Genomic DNA, 22,057 nt, shown 5'->3' on the forward strand with positions numbered 1-22,057 from the left:
ATTCCACAATGATTGTCACATTTCAACTGAATAACTTGGTATAGAGCAACTGTACTGACTCTGATGATCCTCTAATATGAGGTCCCATGTCCTCACCAGTCTCGGGCATACTTTTTTTTAGGGGCATGTTTTTTAATTTATTTTTGTATTTCACCTTTATTTAACCAGGAATGCGAGTTGAGATTAAGTTCTCATTTACAACTGCGAGCTGGCCAAGACAAAGCAAAGCAGTACGACAAAACAACAACACAGAGTTACACATAAACAAACGTACAGTCAATAACACAATAGAAAAATCTATGTACAGTGTGTGCAAATGTAGAAGAGTAGGGAAGTAAGGCAATAAATAGGCCATGGAGGCGAAATAATTACAATTTAGCATTAACACTGGAGTGATAGATGTGCAGCTGATGATGTGAGATACTGGGGTGCAAAAGAGCAACAGGATAAGTAACAATATGGGGATGAGGTAGTTGGGTGTGCTATTTACAGATTGGCTGTGTACAGGTACAGTGATCGATAAGCTGTTGAAACTGTTATGCCAAGGGTGTTTATTTCTATTTTAGAGGAACTATTAGTGACAAAACGAATCAGTCCATTCAATTGCCATAGTATTTTAATATTAATCAAATCCTAAACAGTTCTGACTGAAACACAATTTCATTTCAATTAATGAATAACTCCTTTAAAATCAGGATTATAAACCTATCAAAATAATACATTCAATTGGTGTATGATGTAACTCCACAGCTAGGACAGACACTGGTGGGACTTGGGGTTACATTGTAACAATTATGTTTCCTGTTTCCGGTCGGAACTCTGATCGGACTGACTGTCGGCGAATGAGATAAACAAAGAGCCGGTGACTTTTAAAGATATTTAGAAACACTTGCTAACCCTCTTCGTAAACATGGAGACTGGTATGTAATGTGTTACTTTCTCTTATTTCATTCATTGTCACTTGTATAGCCAGCATGTGAGGTTAATTTGCGTTCCCGGCTAGTGTCTAGCAAGCTAGCTAACGTTAGCCGACTAGCGAGCTAGCCTTATATCACTTTTCAGATAGACCATTAGCTAGCTAAGTTAGGTAACATAGCTTAGCTAACCAGACAGTTGCTTATGTGTATTTTCACTTTGCTAATGACATGACAGATATTGTTAGCTAGCATGCTAACGTTAGCCGACCAACGTCAGCACAGCCACCCAACGTCTTCCCAGCTATCAATGCCAGAAAAATGTATGGTTACTAGTAACTAGTTAGCTAGCTAACGTTCGCTAACTATGTAACGTTAGCCAACTATCGGCTTGACAGCTAACTGTGTTAGCTAGCCAGTCAGTCAGTTAACATAGCAAGCAAGTTGAGGTGACTTATTTCTAACCAACTTTTTAGGAGAGCATTATCCAGTGCTAGTCAATAAAGGAAAAACCGATAGGGGATTTAACCCAAACCCTCTGAATCAGAGAGGTGCGGGGAGCTGCCTTAATCGAAGTCCACGTCATCGGCGCATGGGGACCAGTTGTTGCTGGGGCTTAACTGCCTTGCTCAATGGAATAACGGAAGCTTTTCCACCTTACCGGCTCGGAATTTGAACCAGCGACCTTAAGCTCTTAATGGCGAGCCTTCCTGCCTTCCCTTTAATAAAGTGGGAAGCAGTGCACGACCAACCCAATACTGATTTGTGCAAAGCTGATGCCCTCCCTGGCACCATTAAACATTAGGCTACCAGATTGGGAAGGATGTTTGACACAATATGACAACGGGTTTATAGTGATAGACTTTGATCTTATGGTGTGATTTGGTACCTTGTTGATCTCTGAAAGACTTGCACCCAAAGACTAGAAAAGATGCTAAGTCAGTCATAAAAGCTATATAACAACTCCTATGTAAAGTTGCAAGTCACGCTAGACACCAGTGTGGCACCTTTCCATACAAAACTAAAGTGACACTGACAGTCATTCCCATTCAAGCTTTTCCATTATGTGGAGGCTGCGTTGGAATGGGCTATCAGCCTATCCCTGCGTTTGTATGGCGACACACCCCTCTTGGTTATGTACACTGATTAAATCAGTGTCTTCATAATAGGGTCTCTATTATCCATATACTGTAGCAAGCTGACAGCAGGAAATTAGGTATGACTTCTCCAACTTGAGTGGTAAAGTTGGAGTATTGAGGCATGTGAGTTTGTCAATCCCTGTAGGAAACAGGGAGGGATCTACCCCAATTTGTCAAAAATAATAACAAGTTTTTGTTTTAAAATATTTTCTGATGCACAATGTTTGCTATTCTTTACTATGGTGTGGACTAGTGAATACACCCCAGGAATGGCCAGTATATTTAAACTTTTCTGTCATGGAAAATAGCCTAAAGGACTAGAAGCAATAGGGCTTGAGTCATGCAGTATGCATGATTAAGCAATGGTCTTCTCCGTTTTTAATTGCTGTTCAGTATTTGATGGAATCACACACCCATATTATTTTGTCAATGTATCACTACTACAGAGTTCTAGTTTCACATATATAGTACAGTGCCTTCAAAAAGTATTCACACCCCTTGACTTTTTCCACATTTTGTTGTTAGTCTGAATTTAAAGTGGGTTAAATAGATTATTATTTTGTCACTAGCCTACACCAATGTTCCCTACATTTTTAGGCACTGAGCAAATTTCAGGCCTGCTGAGTGCAAACTTGAACATTGTGAAAATCTGATGCAACTTCCTGCATGTGTTTACTGTGAACACTGAGGCTGTACCTGCTTTAAGTTGCAGTTTTAACTGGGGCCAAGTAGGCTACTGTGGCTATTTGATCATAATGTAGGTCTACCAGAGTGACCTACCATCAGAAACAATGGAGAAAATGCATCCCTAACATTTTATCATGGAAATATAGCAGTGCTATCATTCAGTCTACAGTGGCAGCCAATGTGTGGTGTTCAATGTAGGCCTACATTCCATGAGGCTTTTGAAAAAAAACATACAGGGCTAGACATTAACCTGTTTATTCAGTTGTCCTTCAGACAAGGAGGTGTTTGATGCAAGAAACTACTACTACAAAAATAAATGTAGTATTATTCCCATACCATTATTACAGAGAATCAGGCAAATTATGCTACCTATTGGCTCCTTAGCTTATTCAAGCATATCTCAAAATACAATACTGCCCCTTTAAGACAAAAAAAGCTCTTGACTCACTTTTCAAAGGTGGCTAGAATTGCACGTGTTTTGTGCTCTTGTAGGAAGCAATCACTCCCCCATTGCTGACTAAAAATGATCTATACCTTGGCTAATAACTCACAAACTAGCAAAGGATATGAACAAATGTGCACACGTGGCTACATTTCTTTCACTTTGATCTCAACAAGCACATCTTCTTATGACAGCTGTAAACACAGTCCAGTTCAAAGTGAATGGCACATATCCATATATGGCAATGGTCGATTTCCATATAGTCCTATTGCAGCTCTGATTGGTTATGGCGCACCGGTCTGTGTAGAGAGCAGGCCTGAGTCGTGCCTGTCAATACAATAGAATCCTACTGAGATGTGTTCTCCCTACAACAAAATCTCTTGCATAGTTCATTTTGTTATTGTATTGAAAGTGGCTAATATTGCATTGATTGAGAAGTTCAGAAGTTCAATCTCGTGCTTCTCTGCGCAGGCTGATATTTATTTTGCGATATTTATTTGTTATGGCAAGCCTAAATAAGTTCAGGAGTAAAAAAGTTGCATAATAAGGTGCATCCACTCTGTAATAATAGTGTTTGATTTGTTTGCATGACTACCTCATCTCTGTACCACACACATACAATTCCCCATAAGGTCCCTCAGCCGATCAACAAATTTCAAACAGATTCAACCACAAAGATCAGTGAGGTTTTCCAATGCCTTACAAAGAAGGGAACCTATTGATAGATGGGTTAAAAAAAAACAGACATTGAATATCCCTTTTGAGTATGGTGAAGTTATTAATTACACTCTGGGTGTATATCAATACACCCAGTCAATCCAAAGATACAGGTGTCCTTCCCAATTCAGTTGCCGGAGATGAAGGAAACCATTCAGGGATTTCACCATGAGGCCAATGGTGACTTTAAAAGAGTTACAGAATTTTTATTTTTTTTAAACCTTTATTTAACTAGGCAAGACAGTTAAGAACAAATTCTTATTTTCAACGACAGTGGGTTAACTGTTCCTAGGCAGAACGTCAGAATGATAGCATTGCTATGTCAGCTCGGGGATTTGAACTTGGTTTTGGTTACTAGTCCAACGCTCTAACCACTAGGCTACCTTGCCGCCCCGGTTTAATGGCTGTGATAGGAGAAAACTGAGGATGGATTAACAACATTGTAGTTACTCCACAATACTAACCTAATTGAGTGAAAAGAAGGAAGCCCGCATAGAATACAAATATTCCAGAACATGCATCCTGTTTGTAACAATGCACTAAAGTAATACTTCGAAAAATGTGACAAAGCAATTAACTTTTTTTCCTGAATACAGAATGTTATGTTTGGGGTAAATCCAATACAACATATTACTGAGTACCACTCTCCATATTTTCAGGCATGGTAGTGGTTGCAACATGTTATCTGTATGCTTGTAATTGTTAAGGAGTGGGGAGATTTTCAGGATATAAAATAAATGGAATAGACTTAAGCACAGGCATAATCCTAGAGGAAAACCAGGTTCAGTCTGCTTTCCACTAGACACTGGGAGATGAATTTCACTTTCAGAATGACAATAACCTAAAACACATGGCCAAATCTACACTGGAGTTGCTTACCAAGAACATAGTAGGGCTTGGTCGACCAAGAGTCGTCTGTTCTTTGGTCGAAATTTTAACACGTATTTTTCCATATACTTTATTTATGGATGATCTTTTTAAGCCAGACACATTTAACAGTTAGGCTGTTGATTATAGACAATTCAGTTTGGGTTTCTCTCTTCACTTTTCTTAGACAGTTAAGGCAAGGGCTGTTTTCTCGCCTCCTGACTCCGCTGTTGCCTTTTCCATATTGTTATGCACATGGCAACATGATCTAGGAAAAGGAGCCCATTCAACAGCTCACTGATGGTTCAGAACCGAGGACAGCGGCCGCTATCCATTGCGGGAGAAAGCACATTTTGTTATAAACTAATATACTTTTTTATTAGTGTTCCACACTTGTTCTTACATAATATTACCATGTACAATTTCAGTAGCACATGTCTTAGAGTGATGGATTTTGTCATCCCTACGGCCTCCACAATGTTTCAGTCCACTCAGACAGGTGCGAATCAGACAGGTATTCTATGATTTTGTTTTTGCTACTGCTCGACTAAAGAAGTTTCGAGCGACCAACGGCTTATCGACCGAAGAATTGATCAGTTGACTAAATGGGGTCAGCCCAAACACATTGAATGTTCCCGAGTGGCCGAGTTACAGTTATGACATCTACTTGAAAATCTAAGACAATCATATTCAGATCTTGTCAAGCAATGATCAACAACCAATTTGGAAGAAGTTTGAAAACAATTCTGGGCAAATGTTGTACAATCCACGTCTGGAAAGCTCTTAGAGAGTTTCCCAGAAAGACACTAAACTGTAATTGCTGCCTAAGGTGCTTCTACTAAGTATTGACTCGGGGTGGGAGTACTTATTTCATTTTCAATACGTATGCAAACATTTCTAAAAACATGTTTTTACTTTGTCATCATGATGTATTGTGTGTAGATGGGTGAGGGAAAAACATTTATCTAATCCATTTTGAAATCAGACCGTAACACAACAAAATGTGGAGTAAGTCAAGGGGTATGAGTACTTTCTGAAGGCACTGTATATGGATAATTCCTGTGAACATAGGATGAGAACAGTTTTGTGAGCTCAGGCATATTTGAATTTGATACCGAACTGTTTTGTACCACCTTGTCTGGTGTGGAGTGGACGAGGGCGGGGCAAGGCATTATTTGAAAGATCCTTTTGCCACTTTGTTGACAATTCCAACAGTAATACAGTACAACTTTATTAGTCCTGTCCAGGGAACAATTAGGAACCCATTGTCTCTTTGCCAGGTCAAACACAAATAACACCCTCCCTATATTACAGCTCTTTACCACTTTGTTTCATCCAGACTGTTTCCATTTCTAATAAACCCTGTCCTAGCCTGGTCCCAGATCTGTTTCTGCTCTGTTGCCAACTCCTTGTCATGCCAAACAATGTCTGGCATGAGAATTCCATTCTGAAGTTGGCAAGAGAGCATTGACTGACCGGTAACCAGGCTAACCCTGTCTCCTTAAGAATTACGACCTCTCGCTTGTCCTCCTCAGGTCTGAGTCAGGAGAAGATTGCCTCCTTTGTAAAGCGTTTGCAGGCGGAGCCCAGGTACCTGCTGGCCCAGAATGTGTCCACGTGCATCGACCCGTTGGAGGTGTGTCTGCACAGGCAGACGGTCCAGGACACTGTGCACATATTCCAGCACTCCATCCCCACAGAGGGCAAGCCTATCACCAACCAGAAAAACTCAGGTACACTTACAGATACGGTCAAATATATTGGCACTCTTGCTCTTTACAATGGAGTACAATGGAACAGAACGTTCTGTTTTTTCTTTTCAAACTGGTTGACTGGCTTTTTTTTAAAACGCTGTAGCCACCTAAATTACAGATGATTTAGTTCAGGCCATTTTTGAGAGAATACATTTTTTAAAAAGTCCATTGCAGCTGTAAATCAAACAAATACACGTATAAACACAACGTTTTTCAATTTCCACATTTTTTTGGTTGAAGAAATTGAAATAAAGGGTGCCAATATATTTGACACCCAGCATCTGCAACTACTTCAGAGGCCTGGCCATGTACAAAGACTGCACAGTAGTGTTAGATGCTGCTTCCAAACTAAAATGAACTGAATAGGCCTCGGCACCTGAGCAGACATATGGCAGTCTATTTCCTACATGGTGCACTACATTAGCCTGGCGCCACTATATAGGCTAGTGCACCGTATAGGGAATAAGTTACCATTTGGGACTCAACCGTGGAGTGGGGAGACAGGAGGTGGGCGAAGCATTGTTCTTCCTTTTTTTGAATGGTTGAAGATGGATACATTGTCTCAGAAGTTGATTAGCCTACCTCTCCAACTGTTCTGACTGACAACCCAGCCGTCCCCAAACACGCTGGTCTCATTGCTGCGTTTTTTGTTGTTGTTGATGCATCATTTTATATGGTTTTCTGTAATGACAAAACCACAGAGAGGCCTAACTACGTGTCTATGTATAAGGGATAGGGAGCCATCTGGCAAGCAACCATTGAAGCACACGTATGTCTTAACAGTTGCTCCCATATACACGGTTCCATAGTCATCTGTGCTAATTTGTGTGTTTCAGGGAGATGCTGGATCTTCTCGTGCCTCAACGTCATGCGCCTTCCCTTCATGAAAAAGTTCAACATCGAAGAGTTTGAGTTCAGTCAGTCCTACCTCTTCTTCTGGGACAAGGTAAGACCACATTTGTTCGTCTTATTCAAATCACATGTATTAATTTGGGCAACTTTTAGCAACAGTCGCTGGAATATACACAGTGTTTGTTTACATTTCAGCTGTAGGGTGTAAACGGTGTTGGTGTGTTTGTCGGTGTGTATTTCTAGTACTATTAGACTCATTGTCTGCCTTAAACCCCCTTTTTGTGTGGCGCTCTGTACACTGGACAATATTGTACTGATTGGACGTCACCATGACCCCATCATTTCCCTTTTCTCCCCTCCCTTCAGGTGGAGCGGTGCTACTACTTCCTGCAGGCCTGTGTGGAGACAGCCCAGAGGAAGGAGCCTGTAGACGGCAGACTGGTCCAGTTCCTGCTCTCCAATCCCACCAACGACGGCGGCCAGTGGGATATGCTGGTCAACCTCATTGGTTAGTTCACACCTGTTGTTGTCCGATCGGGGGAGTGTTGCTGCAACACTTGCATTATGCTATGTCATTATGACAGTTCCAGTATAAATGTTGCTTATTTTCTGCAGTAAAACAGCCACCGCCGAGTAGTTACAGTCTAGTTATACTGTGAGTCCTGAATGGCACCTTATTCCCTATATCAGGTACTACGTCTGACCAGGGGTCATACATAGGGCATAGGGTGCCATTTAGGACTCACAGGTATAACTAGACTGTAACTTTTATACATTTATACTGGAACTGTCTAGATTCTGTTTCAAGTGAATTACTAATGTTGTAGTTGCTGTGTAGTTCTTTGTAATTAGACGTTCTATGTAACTTTGATTCTTTGTAATTAGACATTCTATGTAACTGTGTAATTCTCTGTAATTAGACATTCTATGTAACTGTGTAATTCTCTGTAATTAGACATTCTATGTAACTGTGTAATTCTCTGTAATTAGACATTCTATGTAACTGTGTAATTCTCTGTAATTAGACATTCTATGTAACTGTGTAATTCTCTGTAATTAGACATTCTATGTAACTGTGTAATTCTCTGTAATTAGACATTCTATGTAATTGCATGCTATATGTGCTTGCTCTTCCCCAATGTGCTTGCTCTTCCCCTTCCACTGTTTTAATGAGTCAGGTTTGTGGTTCAGATCAAGTCTGTGTCCCAACAAGCATCATCTTCCCTATATAGTGCATTACTTTTGACCAGAGCCAATGGGCAAAGCTTTAACGTTTTGGTCCTCTGTGGCTCAGTTGGTAGAGCATGGCGCTTGGAACTCCAGGGTCGTGGGTGCGATTCCCGCTGGGGCCTCCCATATGTAAAATGTATATACGCATGACTGTAAGTCGCTTTTGGATAAAAACGTCTGCTAAATGGTGTGTATATATTTATCTATTTATTATTATCTTTCCCTGATCATCAGAAAAGTACGGAGTTATCCCAAAGAAATGCTTCCCAGAGTCTCACAGCTCCGAGGCCTCACGGAGAATGAATGACATCCTCAATCACAAGGTAGGTTTACTCACATTTTTACAACATTCTGATCCATAAAGATGGCTTGTGTGGTAATACAACACCGAAACCATGTCCTCCTGTACCAAGACAGTGCGAGCATATAGACTCTACTGAAACACCACGGAAAGAGCGCGGAATCCACCTTTTATTTAGGTGTCGTCTGTTTTCTTATAGAAGCCCCAGATAACTAACCCTAACCCAACATGCGCCGCAATGTCACGAGGTAATGAAGTTCCCTGTGCAGTATGTCATGCCAATGTTCCCTGGCTTTCAGCTGAGAGAGTACTGTCTAAGACTGCGGAACATGGTGGCCAGTGATTCCACTAAAGCCGAGCTGTCTGACGCCATGGACACCATGATTGAGGAGGTAAGCGCATGTTAGGGAAAGAGACACACAGCGCGCCACACACACACACACACACTGTTTTCCTCAGTACTTCAATAATGTTGTAGGACTGCATAATTTTCTCCAGGGGGGGCTGTGTAACAGCACATAGATCTGTGCTCCATCCAGGGAGGAAATAGGTCACATGCTGTAACACGCCTGTATGTATTTAACACGGCAGGTACTGGGTAGGCAAGGACAATAACCATTACAGCTCCAGTTATTATTAGGCAATATTTGATTTCAGATTAGATTTTGGCCATTCAATTAAAATCTTGGCCATTCAAGTCTATCTGTCGCCTGTTGTAGCAGCACACCGAGGGCTACAGGTTGATTCAAAAGGTGTGTGTGTGTAAATAGTACACTACCCAATCTAATACCGTTGACTTGATATTGTATTGACTTTCAGCACACCACTGATTCCTCGATCAAGTCGAAAGTGGGACTGTCAGACAGTTGGGTCGACCCTCCTCTGTTCAGATTGATATCTAGGCCTGATTGTTACATACCACCGCTGTTGGAATTGGTTGTAGCTATATTTCCCCTAATTAGTTTTCTACCTCCAATCAGGATGACATAAGTAGGCTTAGAAATGGAACCGCTATAAATGTCCAAATAGAGATGACTGTTTCTTTTGTTAAACTGCTTTATCGGTAGTAATGAATTAGGACTATAATCACAAGCTCCTCCCAGCGCTGGATAACATTGCGTAACCCAACTCTTACACAGTTAGCAACAATGGCTGTAGTGATAGGGTCTGTACTGTTTATAATCCACTGGTGACGGCCTGTGATGCTATACTTCTGGCAGCAAAGAGAGAGTGTGTGTGTGTCCACGTGCACTCACACACGCCTCACGGACCTGGTGGCAGAATGTTCCGTAAACAAGATCTTTATCACAACGCTCCTGACATTAAATGGCGTAGGGCAAGTTCACTGTGAGAGGAAGTCATAATGTCTCAACATTCCCAGCACCACTTAAGACAGAGGAGCGTGTGTGTGCGAGCGTGTGTGTGCGAGCGTGTGTGTGTGTGCGAGCGTGTGTGTGTGTGTGCGAGCGTGTGTGTGCGAGCGTGTGTGTGTGTGTGCGAGCGTGTGTGTGCGAGCGTGTGTGTGTACGAGCGTGTGGCCAGTCAGACAATATCACACAGCCAAAGAGAGAACATCACATAAAGGATGGATGTAGCTTTTGTGTGGAGTGGTTTTGTTTGCCCCTGACTGCTTGTTTAAATAGATTCTGTGTCTACCTCCCTTACTGCTCTGGATGCCCTATGCTAGCTACAGTCCGCTAGCTACAGTCCGCTAGCTACAGTCCGCTAGCTACAGTCCGCTAGCTACAGTCCGTTGGCTACAGTCCGCTAGCTACAGTCCGCTAGCTACAGTCCGCTAGCTACAGTCTGCTAGCTACAGTCCGCTAGCTACAGTCCGCTAGCTACAGTATGCTAGCTACAGTCCGCTAGCTACAGTCCGCTAGCAACAGTCCGCTAGCAACAGTCCGCTAGCAACAGTCTGCTAGCTACAGTCTGCTAGCTACAGTCCGCTAGCTACAGTCCGCTAGTTACAGTCTGCTAGCTACAGTCCGCTAGCTACAGTCCGCTAGCTACAGTCCGCTAGCTACAGTCCGCTAGCTACAGTCCGCTAGCTACAGTCCGCTAGCTACAGTCCGCTAGCTACAGTCTGCTAGCTACAGTCCGCTAGCTACAGTCCGCTAGTTACAGTCCGCTAGTTACAGTCTGCTAGCTACAGTCCGCTAGCTACAGTCCGTTAGCTACAGTATGCTAGCTACAGTCCGCTAGCTACAGTTCGCTAGCTACAGTTCGCTAGCTACAGTTTGCTAGCTACAGTCCGCTAGCTACAGTCTGCTAGCTACAGTCCGCTAGCTACAGTCCGCTAGTTACAGTCTGCTAGCTACAGTCCGCTAGCTACAGTCCGCTAGCTACAGTATGCTAGCTACAGTCCGCTAGCTACAGTCCGCTAGCTACAGTCCGCTAGCTACAGTCCGCTAGCTACAGTCCGCTAGCTACAGTCTGCTAGCTACAGTCCGCTAGCTACAGTCCGCGAGCTACAGTATGCTAGCTACAGTATGCTAGCTACAGTCCGCTAGCTACAGTCCGCTAGCAACAGTCCGCTAGCAACAGTCCGCTAGCAACAGTCTGCTAGCTACAGTCTGCTAGCTACAGTCCGCTAGCTACAGTCCGTTAGCTACAGTCGCTAGCTACAGTCCGCTAGCTTCAGTCCGTTCTGATTGTGCAACACTTCCAGCTCTCCATCGTTGCAGTTCTTCTATGACCAAGAGATGTTTTTTTATTTTTTGTTAAAGGGTTTGTCCACCTGGTAATAGTTTGTTTAGTGTAACGCAGCTCTGACAGCCAGGGGGAGTGTGAAGAGAGAGAGAAAGGGGGGATGTTGACCCGGGAGGGTGAGGGGTAACCAGTGCCTCTCCTCTCATCCTGTGGTCGTCCGTACAGATGTGGGCGCGTTGACTGCGCTTCCGGGCTTCTATTTATGCTTGGCAAGTTTTGCGACAAGTGAAACATCACTGTTGTGCCGTGATTTAGATTAGCTACTAGCTAGCGAGCCAACAAATTAGCCATAATTAATTAGGCTAGAATACACACTGTCGGCTGTGATCAGTTAGTCGGGTCCTTTTTCATTAATTAACGTCTCTGTGTGCTCGTCACTCAGCATGTTGTGTTGACACAGTAGGCTTGCGTCCCAAATAGCTCCCTATTCCCTTCATAGTGCACTATTTAGGGAAGAGGGTGACATTTGGGACGCAGACCGGGTCATTTAAAACATGTCATGTTCAATTACAGAGTATTGCAGTCCTTTTCGGAGTGTTGCATGTGCCTTCTATAGAACTGTCACACATTGCAGTGTTCTGGGTTCATACGACTGCACACACAAACCATGTAAACACCAAGTATGAGAGGTTGTGTGTTTTTGTGTGTTGGTGTGTACTTGCACATGTGTGTGTTTCAATGTATGCTTAGAAGTGGTGCGTGTGTATATTCAGAAGTGGTGTGTGTCTGTGGTTACATTTAAGGTGTGTGTGTGTGAGAGCTGATCAAAGCCCCCAGACCCGGCCCTCATTAAGCCAGGGGATGTCAGGCCTACTTTAGGTGGGGAGGGTCTGAGATTGTGCACGCTCCCTGTGTGACGGTGGGCTGGAGACCATCACTCTCTCCCGTCCAGGCTCCACATGACAGGCCTGAGAACCAGAGAGGCAAGGCTGCACCACCATGCTACACGCCAGCTTCAAAGACCCGTGGCCTCCCATTTAATGTCCTGTTCTCTGCAGAAGCACAGGCATATGTACACTGTCACAGGCGTGCAGGAGAGCACAACACAGGGAGACTGTTACAAGTTCACACACACGTACACATGTAAACCACCTCCGACTGCTAGCACACGACCACACGTACTTTGTTACACACACACACACGTTCCTCACATCCTCTGCTCATTCGGTCCGGTACATGTGGCACTGCGTCATGCAGACGGAATTGTAAACAGTCCTATGCTGCTTCTACTGTATAGAACGTGGCTATCTGGGCGTCGGACATTCTGAATAGAAATTCTCCTTCAGGCACATGTGACTGTGTTCAATATGAGTGCTGTATTTGTAGATTGTAAGGAGTAATTGATTGGACAGTGAGTTGAGTGACATGATACATTTTAGAGTGGCTACGTACGTCCCAAATGGGAACCTATTCCCTATGTAGTGCACTACTGTTGACCAGGACAGAGGGCTCTGGTCAGAAGTAGTGCACTATAAAGGGAATAGGTTCCCATTTGGGACGTAGCCAAGTGTGTTGGCTCAGCGTTGGCTGAAGCAGCAGGTCGCTGTGGGTGGGTTTGTTATTGTGTGGGCTCGTTTGCCAGCGCTGAAAAGCTGCCTGCCACACTTCATAAACTCATATTTCTTAATTTAACAACATTGTTACAATCTGTAATGACCCCATGTGTTTTCTGTTTACAAGGCCAGAAAGTCTCAATCAACCCCAGTCCGATTCTTCTACCCCAGCTGCTCTCTCGAACGGGTCACTTGCATTACAGTTTCATCTAGGCTCTGTGTCCCAGGGCGTTGACTCGAAAGCAGCCGGCCCGTAGTCACAAAGCGTGCGTGAGTTGGAGAGCTGATCCAGGATCAGGTCCATCCTTTTTATTCATTGTGATTCGGAAGGGAAAAAACTGATCTTAGATCAGCACTCCTGCTCTGAGACGCTTTGTGTGAGTACTGGCCTTGGCAGGTTCCGCCCTTCACAGTTACCAGCACAAGGTGTTTTAGTGTGGCGTGCTGTTGTTTTGTTTGTTTATTTCTCTCCTAACGAGCTGATTTCCCTCTGTTTGGGCAACGGGAGGTAAATCAACAAGCAAACAGGCATGCGTGAGCCGAGGAGGAAAGGATGGAACGAGTGTGTTGCTTTAGCATTGATGCTAACTGGCTGTCGTGCTGCAGGTGCTCCAGTGTTTACTGCCAAGCATGCAAACACATGCTACGTAGGTACGCTCAAAGGCTAGCATGATCCGCTGAGACACGCAGCCTCGCCGGATGCCTCGCCGGATGCCTCGCCGGATGCCTCGCCGGATGCCTCGCCGGATGCCTCGCCGGATGCCTCGCCGGATGCCTCGCCGGATGCCTCGCCGGCCATTTACAGGCCCTATTACCCACACCTGGGCTTCATCCATGTCACATGACACAAGAATATGATCTGCGTTGTCCCACAGGGGGGTGCTGGCTGTGTATCTAGAAGATCTTCCAAAATCTATTAATTGCTGAGACTGTTCGAATTAAATGGGTTTGCAGGGCTTTTCTGTAGATTATGTTCATTAGGCACCAAACGGATAAAAACGGGCAGGAAGTGGAATATCTTCAACCTTAAACTTGTCTAATAAGAAACGAGCCAGGTCTTAGACTACTGTTAATCAGTCCCATGTTACTGTCTGGTTTGGCCTTTACGAAGACGGACACTTTCTTATTACAAAGTGTGTTTTAATGTTTATCCCAGGCTATTAATGTCCTCTGGTGCAGGCGGTGCAATTTCCCACTACAAACACGGGCCACTCTGGTTTCCTGTAAATAACAGGGGATCCCAGCCGCCATCTCAGCTAAGGCCCTAATTCAACCCTGGCCGAGCAGAAAATCAGAAGACGGGTGGCCTTGAAGATGCCCGTCTGCGCTCAGAAACCAAACGGCTTACAAACCCGCAGCAACCAGTCCCCGACAGGCTGCAGGCGTGGGATTCTTTCTGTTGTGTTTTGCGTTCATTCACCAGCTCCGCCCACCCACTGAAGCAGTGTTTTGGAGTGGGAGGGAGAGGTGCTACGTAGTGTATGTCAGAAGATATACTGACAGTGACACAGACATTAAAAAGAAGGCAAGCAGTCTCTAAAGAATCTGGTCTAACATGGTCCAGCAGTCGTAAATCACCCCTCTCCCCCTTCCATCCTAAACGCAGTGTGTCTGTCCTCAGTGGAAGGGCCAGGGTAGGGTGGCAGGAAGGGAGGGTGGGCCGTCTGCTCCCCACACATGGCCCTATCGGCCTCTGCTTGTCTATGCTGATGGATGGCTCTCTGTGTCATGAGAGGGAGAGAGCCAACAGGATTGGTTGGATGTCTGTAAGAGATTCGGTAGCCTAGTAGTGAGGAGGACTGTACTAGTGCTGAGAAATGAACCGTGGGTGAACACCGTGAAGAATTACAATGGAAAAAGTCCACTCATAATCAACATTTTAGCGGGTACAGGACAGAAGAGACAGTACCCAGAGTCTTGGCGGTAGTGCCATATACATGATTCTAATGGAGACGTGCCCAGCCCACCCAGTGTCTCGTGCTCATCTTCGCCTGTCCGTTTTGGAGGCAGGTGATTCAATATTGACTCACTGAGGGCTGTGCTGCTGCAGCCTGCTGACGTCAGTGGGGCTCTGGCTCATTGTTTTGTGAAGAGCCTCGTTTCACCGGGTCTACATGGGTGCTCTGTTGTGTTTGGACGGGCAGGGGCGTTTATTTAACGAGACGGGGATGTGAGGTGGGACAGGGGCCGAGGGCACGGGGGTGAAGGGGCCTGTTTGTGTGTTCGGGGCATCTGGGGCCCGTGCCGGTTAAATTCAGGGCAGGGATGGGCACCGCTGGCATTTAGTCTGCGCCGTGGGGCAACGGGACAGTGAAAACAAACCTGGAGTCTTCAAGCCGCTGTCTTGTCTGTGTGTTGGGAAAGGTGAGGGTCTGGGAATGTGACCTGGTGTGCTGTCTTGTTGAAAATATTTGTATTTATTTAACCTTTATTTAACCAGTTGAGTCAGTCAAATATCACATTCTTAATTTACAACAAGGGCCTGTGTGGGAATAGTTGACTACGATCACCCTGAACACAGGAATGCTATTAGTAGTTAATGTAGTTGACACAGTGGAAAAGTGCAGCAGCAACGGCCCCTGAGTGTCTCTGCTTTGGTGAAGAGCTCCGGGGCCAAAAATAATTCCCCAGCTCTATTTTCACCCTATGAGGAGTTTAATTTGTCTGGACTTTTTTTGTTGCTGAAAATAAATGAAAATAGTGGGAGTCAATGGGAAGTCCTTGTAAATATATAGAAGTGCGTGTCTGTGTGTATTGTATATGTGTGCTCGTATACTCGCGGTCAGACTTCCTACGTGCCAGTTTGGGAGTTAGCGTGCTATTTTTAAGCCTGTTTGTGATCGGCAGCCTGCCGCAGCATTATCAAAGACAGAAAATGCAGGGGGTTCTCAGACCACCAGAACACCCGGTTAGATAATAGACATAGGATGGCAAGTCCTCCTTAGAGGGACATTCCTGAGATTTGCTGTATCAGTTTAAGGAAGGCTTATTCTGAGAACCCTGTCAAAACAGACTGATGGAGGCCAGAGGTACACCAGGGGAACACAGTCAGAAGCCACAACGACAGGAAGAACGAGCCCTATAGCCAGGCAGAGAAAGAGGGAATGTGCTTTGGCAGGGTGGATATCCTCCTCACACTACTGTTAAGCTCTTTTTGGTCCCCGAGTTAGAGTTTTACAATGGTGCTTTTCGAGACTATGTGAGGGATATCAATGTGCTGTCTGTGTCTTATAGTGGTAATGTATGACTAACCTAAGTATTTTGTTTTTTAAATCGGGTCTGTTTTTCTTTCGTGTGTGTGTGTGTGCTGCGTACAGGTCTTCCGGGTGGCGAGTGTGTGTCTGGGCAGCCCTCCTGACTCCGTTTGTTGGGAATACAGAGACAAGGACAAGAACTTCCACCGCATGGGCCCCCTGTCCCCTCAGCAGTTCTACAAGGAGCTGGTCAAGCCCCTCTACAACATCCAGGACAAGGTCAACTTTATTGATTGATTTGAATCAAATATCAATATAGGATTTGTGTCATGCAGACCGGAGTTGATCATAATTCATTATTCCGACTCAGGAAAAACACGGCGCCCCGTTTGTCTCTATTAGACCAGGAACAGCAACCTCTCTATGATCATACCCTCTCTCCCTGTGGTACTTGATGAGCTGAGTCTGACCCCTGGTCTCGCTCCCCCGCCACCACAGGTCTGTCTGGTGAATGACCCGCGGCCTCAGAACCCCTATGAGAAGCTGTATAGCGTTGAGTTCCTGGGCAACATGGTGGGAGGACGCAACACTCTGTACAACAACCAGCCCATCCAGCTACTCAAAAAGGCCGCCGCGGACTCCATCAAAGAGGGAGAGGTACTGTGTGGGGGGGTGTGTGTGTGTGAACGTGTCCGGGAAGTACGACGAAGGCTGTGTTTGAGAACTGAGTGAGTATGCAGGGAGACTGCCTGTAACGTCTGTTTCTCTCTCTCTCTCTCGTAGGCTGTGTGGTTTGGTTGTGACGTGGGCAAGCATTTCCATGGCAAACTGGGCATCAATGACATGAATGTGTGAGTATTATGAGAGAGAAGCATACTGCCCTACCAAGCAAAAAAGGCAGTAACTGCTCATTTGTCATTTTTGCTACGGTAAATACATGCCTAATTATGTGGACAAATCCTGCCTCGTATTGTGTTTTTGAGAAAATGGGAGTCATATTAGCAGTAACTGCACTAGGTTACTATGAAACCAAGGTAAATAGCAGTTACTGCCTTTTTTGCTTGGTAGGGCAGTATAATTGCAGCAACATCATATGTATAAGTCACTATCAATCAGATGTGTGTGTGTGTGTGTGATCTCATCCTGTCTCTCCCCGTGTTCCCCGTCTCTCAGGTTCAACCATGAGTTGGTGTTCGGGGTGTCCGTAAAGAACCTGTCCAAGGCAGAGAGGCTGATCTTCGGAGACTCCCTCATGACACACGCCATGATCCTCACCGCTGTCACCGACAAGGTAGCACACACACTACACATGCACCGCATTTGAGTCTTTCCCAGTGACTCTGCACCAAAGGCATCCAGTGTGTGTTTACAGTCGTATGAATCGGTTGCAGGATTTAAAATGGCTGTAAATCCCCCCCGTAAGTGACCCCAGCTGTCTCCTCCTTCCCCTCAGAACAGCTGGACACTATTTGGGCCCTAGGCTACACAGCATAGGAGTTACCAGTCCTGCCCTGCACCCCACTGGGGATCCTGCACTCTTCTCTTAGTGATGAACATATTGTATAATCTTCTGTATATATCATCATGTACCATGTACTCCATGAATGACTGGCGTAAAGCAGAAAACAGACTTTTTTGGACTTGTTCTCCATTTGTTTGGTGCATCCCGCCTCCTTATCGAGTAGTACAAAATTGTACACCTTTTGATTTCTCTCTTCTGTCTCTCTCCCTCTCTCTCTCTCTTCATCCCTCTCTCTAGCAGGAGGAAAAGGATGGGGGTTATGAGAAGTGGAGGGTGGAGAACTCCTGGGGGGACGACCGTGGGAATAAAGGTGAGAGCGCTGAGTCGGCCAGAGGTCAGAGGAGGAGAGGGCTCGTTCTCACGCAGCCTTGTGACGCCTCTCGCAACACGAGAGCCCCTCTAGGTCCGCCTGAGCCGAGCTATGTGAAAGCCCAGACCCCTCGTCTCTCTCTTCTCTCTCACACCACAGAGCTTAGTGTACAATCACAGGGACAGTTGAATTTCCTGTCAGGTCGATTGAATTTGAAGTAGGATTAGGGAAAAATGCTCCCTCCCCACCCGCCTGGCGTTGTTATGAATTTATAATTGACTTCTGGTGTGCAGGGCTGGTTTTGGTTTGGGGTTAGTTTTGCGGCATCCTCTCATGTCTGGCCCCCTACCGTAGCTTTGTCTGTTAAGGCTATGAACCCAGGAGGGAGAGAAAGCACATCAACGGGGCTGTTTCCCCTACTCAGACAACGGCCCTTTGTCCCTCTCACAACACAGCAGTGCGCCATTTTGTTTCAACCTCCAGACTTCCTCTGTGTGGAAGACTCCGACACTGTCAAACCACGGGCATGGGTTCAGATAGTATTTTTCTTCCATCCGGCGCCGCTAAAACATTTGAAAGGAAACAAATACTGAACCCACCTTACGTTGGGACTGCATGGCTTTTTAATCAAAATATGTAATTATCCCCCCCCTCCGTCTCTCTCTCCCTCCTCTCCCACTCTCTCTTCTCTGTCTCCATCCCTCTACATTCCAGTGCAGATTATTCGGGTTTCTGTTATGTAGTAACAACATTCGGGTCAACGACTTCATGTCATCTGCATATTGAGACTATAAAAAAGTCCTACCACCAAAGCCTCTTCAAATCAACTGTATTTCACGCATATCCCCTTCCATAAACATCCAGATGGGCGAAAGCCTTCATATCCGCTCTTGTTTCCCTCGGATGTATTAATAAAGTTATTGAAAACAAACGATATGGAGGGCGGCGGTGGAGAGCACTGTTTGTTTGACAGCTGGAGACTGGGGGGGCTTGTCAACGCCACGACGGACAGAGAAAATGTGTGTTTGTAAGGTTTCGAGGGTTAACATCCCTCCATTTGCCTGTAATATTTTGTTTCCCTCAAGAGGATCCTGCCTAATTAGGTTAACACCGTGGTGCCTGGTACAAACTGCCCAACCCCTTCAAAAACACCAGGGCTTTTCTCAAGATAGATTATGATGGCCTTCGAGTGCACTATTTGTATTTTTACACGGTATTATACAAATATGGGAAATGTGGGCCAAACTGACTTGATATTCCCTTGTGACAGATTGTTTATAGGCTAGAGATGCCCTCTTCAACGCACCTCTGGGATTCTGCACCACTCCTTTTACAACTATTTTGGATATAGTGAGAAACAACATTTGTCCTGGCTATTGCGATCCCCTTGTTAACATACTTTTCCTATCTGCTATTACAATCTGCTATTACATGTGGGATGGTGACGTCATCGCAGATAGGTTTTGGAAAATAATTGTCTCATTCTCGCGAACTAAGGAGACGATGGAAACAGCCTGTGTTGTTGACGACATTTCAGTTGTACTGTTCTATCTTAGGCAGGACAGCTCATCTGAATTAAACTCCATCCACAGCTCTCCCTGTAAGGCAGTGTAGGACACAACTGCAGTCCCCAGTAAGACAAATAATGGCGCTATACGAAGCCAACCACCCGACACACACACACACGTCTTTCCTGGAAAGGAAGAAGACGCAGATTGAACACACAGAATCAGGGGTGTTGTTTTGAGCTCAGGCACGTTTTTACGTGGTCCTCGTGACGTCATCGACAACTCAACTTTTCAGCGGGGGAGTGATGCGCTCTGAATACTCTGCCTGGGTCCAGAGATGAGAGGAAAGTCAAACAACAGTCACAACCTGGTCTAGTGCCCAGCTCTGACCGTTACACAGTCCTGCATGACCACAGGACTATGTTCATTAGGCACCAAACGGAAGAAAACAGTCTGAAACAGGGAGGGACTGCCTGGACTTGTCCAATAAGAAAACTTTGTTTTAAAAAAAAAAAAAAAAGAGAAAAAAAAAAGTTTTCTGCTGCGTGCCAAAATGAACCCGCCCGTGCCTGCTCAAATCCCAAGTCTTCTCCTATCGCCATGTGGACAGATTGGATCTGTTCCTGTCTGTCTGTACTCTGGGTTGTTAGTTTGTTCAGACAGGCCTATTGCCCTTGTAGATAAATTAGAACAATGTATGAGGAATGCCTTTTGTCATTAAAAATCCTGCTCTCGCTGGTCTAATCTCTTCATCATATCAAGTGTTTTATATGCTGTTCTTTATGATATGATGTACTCTCTGTCACCCTTTCTGTGTGAGAGAGGCCATGGCATGTGTGTGTCCAAGGTTTGTGATTAGGATCATGTATACTGAAGGTTGTGTTTCTGGGCTTGTTATGAAAATGTATTAGAGCAGGAGGAAGTGGCATTCGAGACATTCTTTAGTCAGTTGTTTTGAGGGGGAGCAGGATAAAGTGGCCTAATGCTGTGTTAATTAATAAAAGGATGTGTGTGGGACAGTCCCTCCCTTGCAATCTGGAGATTTATCGGGCTGGGGTGTGTGAGTTGACAACTGAAGTGTGGGACAGACTTGGGTTCAAATACTATTCGACATAATTTCAAATACTTTTAGCTTGGCTTACCTGGTGCAATGGAACCAATATAAATGTCCCAAAAGTGCAAACCCAGCCCACCTAGCACTCCATGCAGGCTAAAGCAAACCAGTCCTAGCCATGCATTTGAAAGATTTCAAATCATATTTGAACCCAGGTGTTGTGTGGAACAGACAGGCAGGGTGGGGTGGTCCAGGGTGGGGGTCCATCCTTCCCTCCTCCTCTCCCTGTGGAACAATAGGCCGGAGTTCAGGGGTGCTGACGGACGCCCCTCTTATCAGAACTCACACTTCAGAACACTCGCACTCATTGCTTTCAGTATTGGGCAGTCCACTGAAGTACAGAGTGAGTCACTGGTGTAAGCTGTTAGCTAATGGATTTCAGACTGCCTGGTCTTAGAGACGGGTGTTAATCAAGACTAATGATTATTAAAAATAAACTCCAGCAGCTCATAGGTGATCTTGACGCTCCACTGATTGAATGGATCTTATCCCAACATTATCAATACACCTTCATCAGGTCTTTAACTTTATACTTTAACCCAATGTATCTGTGTGTGCAGGTTACCTAATCATGACCGACGAGTGGTTCTCTGAATACGTGTACGAAGTGGTCGTGGACAAGAAGTACCTGGCCCCCGAGGTGCTGGAAGTAATGCAGAAGGAGCCCATCGTCCTTCCTGCCTGGGACCCAATGGGAGCCTTGGCCTTGTAACTATGGAAACAGAGGGTGCCACCCCATCTCACCCGCCTGGTCTCAACCCTGGTCTGTTTGACTCCGCCCCATCTCTCTGGTTTTACTCCTCCATTGACTTCCACCCACCACAGCCTGTTCTCTAGACAAATAATAAAAGTTTGTTTTTTTTACTGGAAAAACACGTCTTCTTTCGGCCATTTTGTTTCGTCCATGTCCTCTTGTACTTCTCTCCGCCACCAGGCACCAGTGGAGTTTATTGCAATTCAGTAGTTTTTTTTGTCCCCTCTGGCTTCTTAAATGTTCTGCGGGATGTAGAAAGCTCTGGGGTTGTTTAAAGGTTGTTACGGTCTGTATGTACCATCTCTTTGTTAGGGCTGGTTGAGGGTCACGTCCTACGTAAGTTGTCCATCCCAGTCTTTCACCAGGAGACAGACACGCACACATCCACACCATCTGTCCTAGCTGTATGATTGAGGCCCAGCGTAATGGCGTCCCTTCCTCTGCTAGCTTCCCTAGGTCAGAGGTCAACCTAGAGCGGCCAGAGTGA

The 22,057-nt window shown here is 45.2% G+C and overlaps 1 protein-coding gene across 2 annotated transcripts; it reads left to right on the top strand.

Annotated features, from left to right (window-relative positions):
• Positions 1–751: 751 nt before the first annotated feature.
• LOC118397243 (bleomycin hydrolase-like) lies at positions 752–21,689 on the top strand. Of its 2 annotated transcripts, none has more exons than XM_035791805.2 (12): positions 752–920; positions 6,302–6,499; positions 7,357–7,466; positions 7,739–7,880; positions 8,837–8,925; positions 9,203–9,295; positions 16,486–16,641; positions 16,861–17,019; positions 17,146–17,213; positions 17,536–17,653; positions 18,122–18,194; positions 21,377–21,689. In XM_035791805.2, exons 1-12 carry the CDS (start codon positions 911–913, stop codon positions 21,526–21,528), a joined length of 1,368 nt encoding a protein of 455 aa, XP_035647698.1. In that variant the 5' UTR covers positions 752–910; the 3' UTR covers positions 21,529–21,689. The 2 variants fall into 2 exon arrangements, with proteins under 2 accessions (XP_035647698.1, XP_035647699.1); XM_035791806.2 differs by having other exon boundaries at positions 18,125–18,194.
• The last annotated feature ends 368 nt before the right edge of the window (positions 21,690–22,057 follow it).

This window comes from Oncorhynchus keta, chromosome 18, assembly GCF_023373465.1.
Source record: "Oncorhynchus keta strain PuntledgeMale-10-30-2019 chromosome 18, Oket_V2, whole genome shotgun sequence".
Taxonomy (NCBI): Eukaryota; Metazoa; Chordata; class Actinopteri; order Salmoniformes; family Salmonidae; genus Oncorhynchus; species Oncorhynchus keta.

What these genes read in the sequence shown, in the direction of transcription:
- LOC118397243 (XM_035791805.2), top strand. An exon ending in ACCTCTTCTTCTGGGACAAG is followed by an intron (nt 7,467 to 7,738) that starts GTAAGACCACAT and finishes CCCTCCCTTCAG; the next exon opens with GTGGAGCGGTGCTACTACTT. An exon ending in GGACGACCGTGGGAATAAAG is followed by an intron (nt 18,195 to 21,376) that starts GTGAGAGCGCTG and finishes CTGTGTGTGCAG; the next exon opens with GTTACCTAATCATGACCGAC.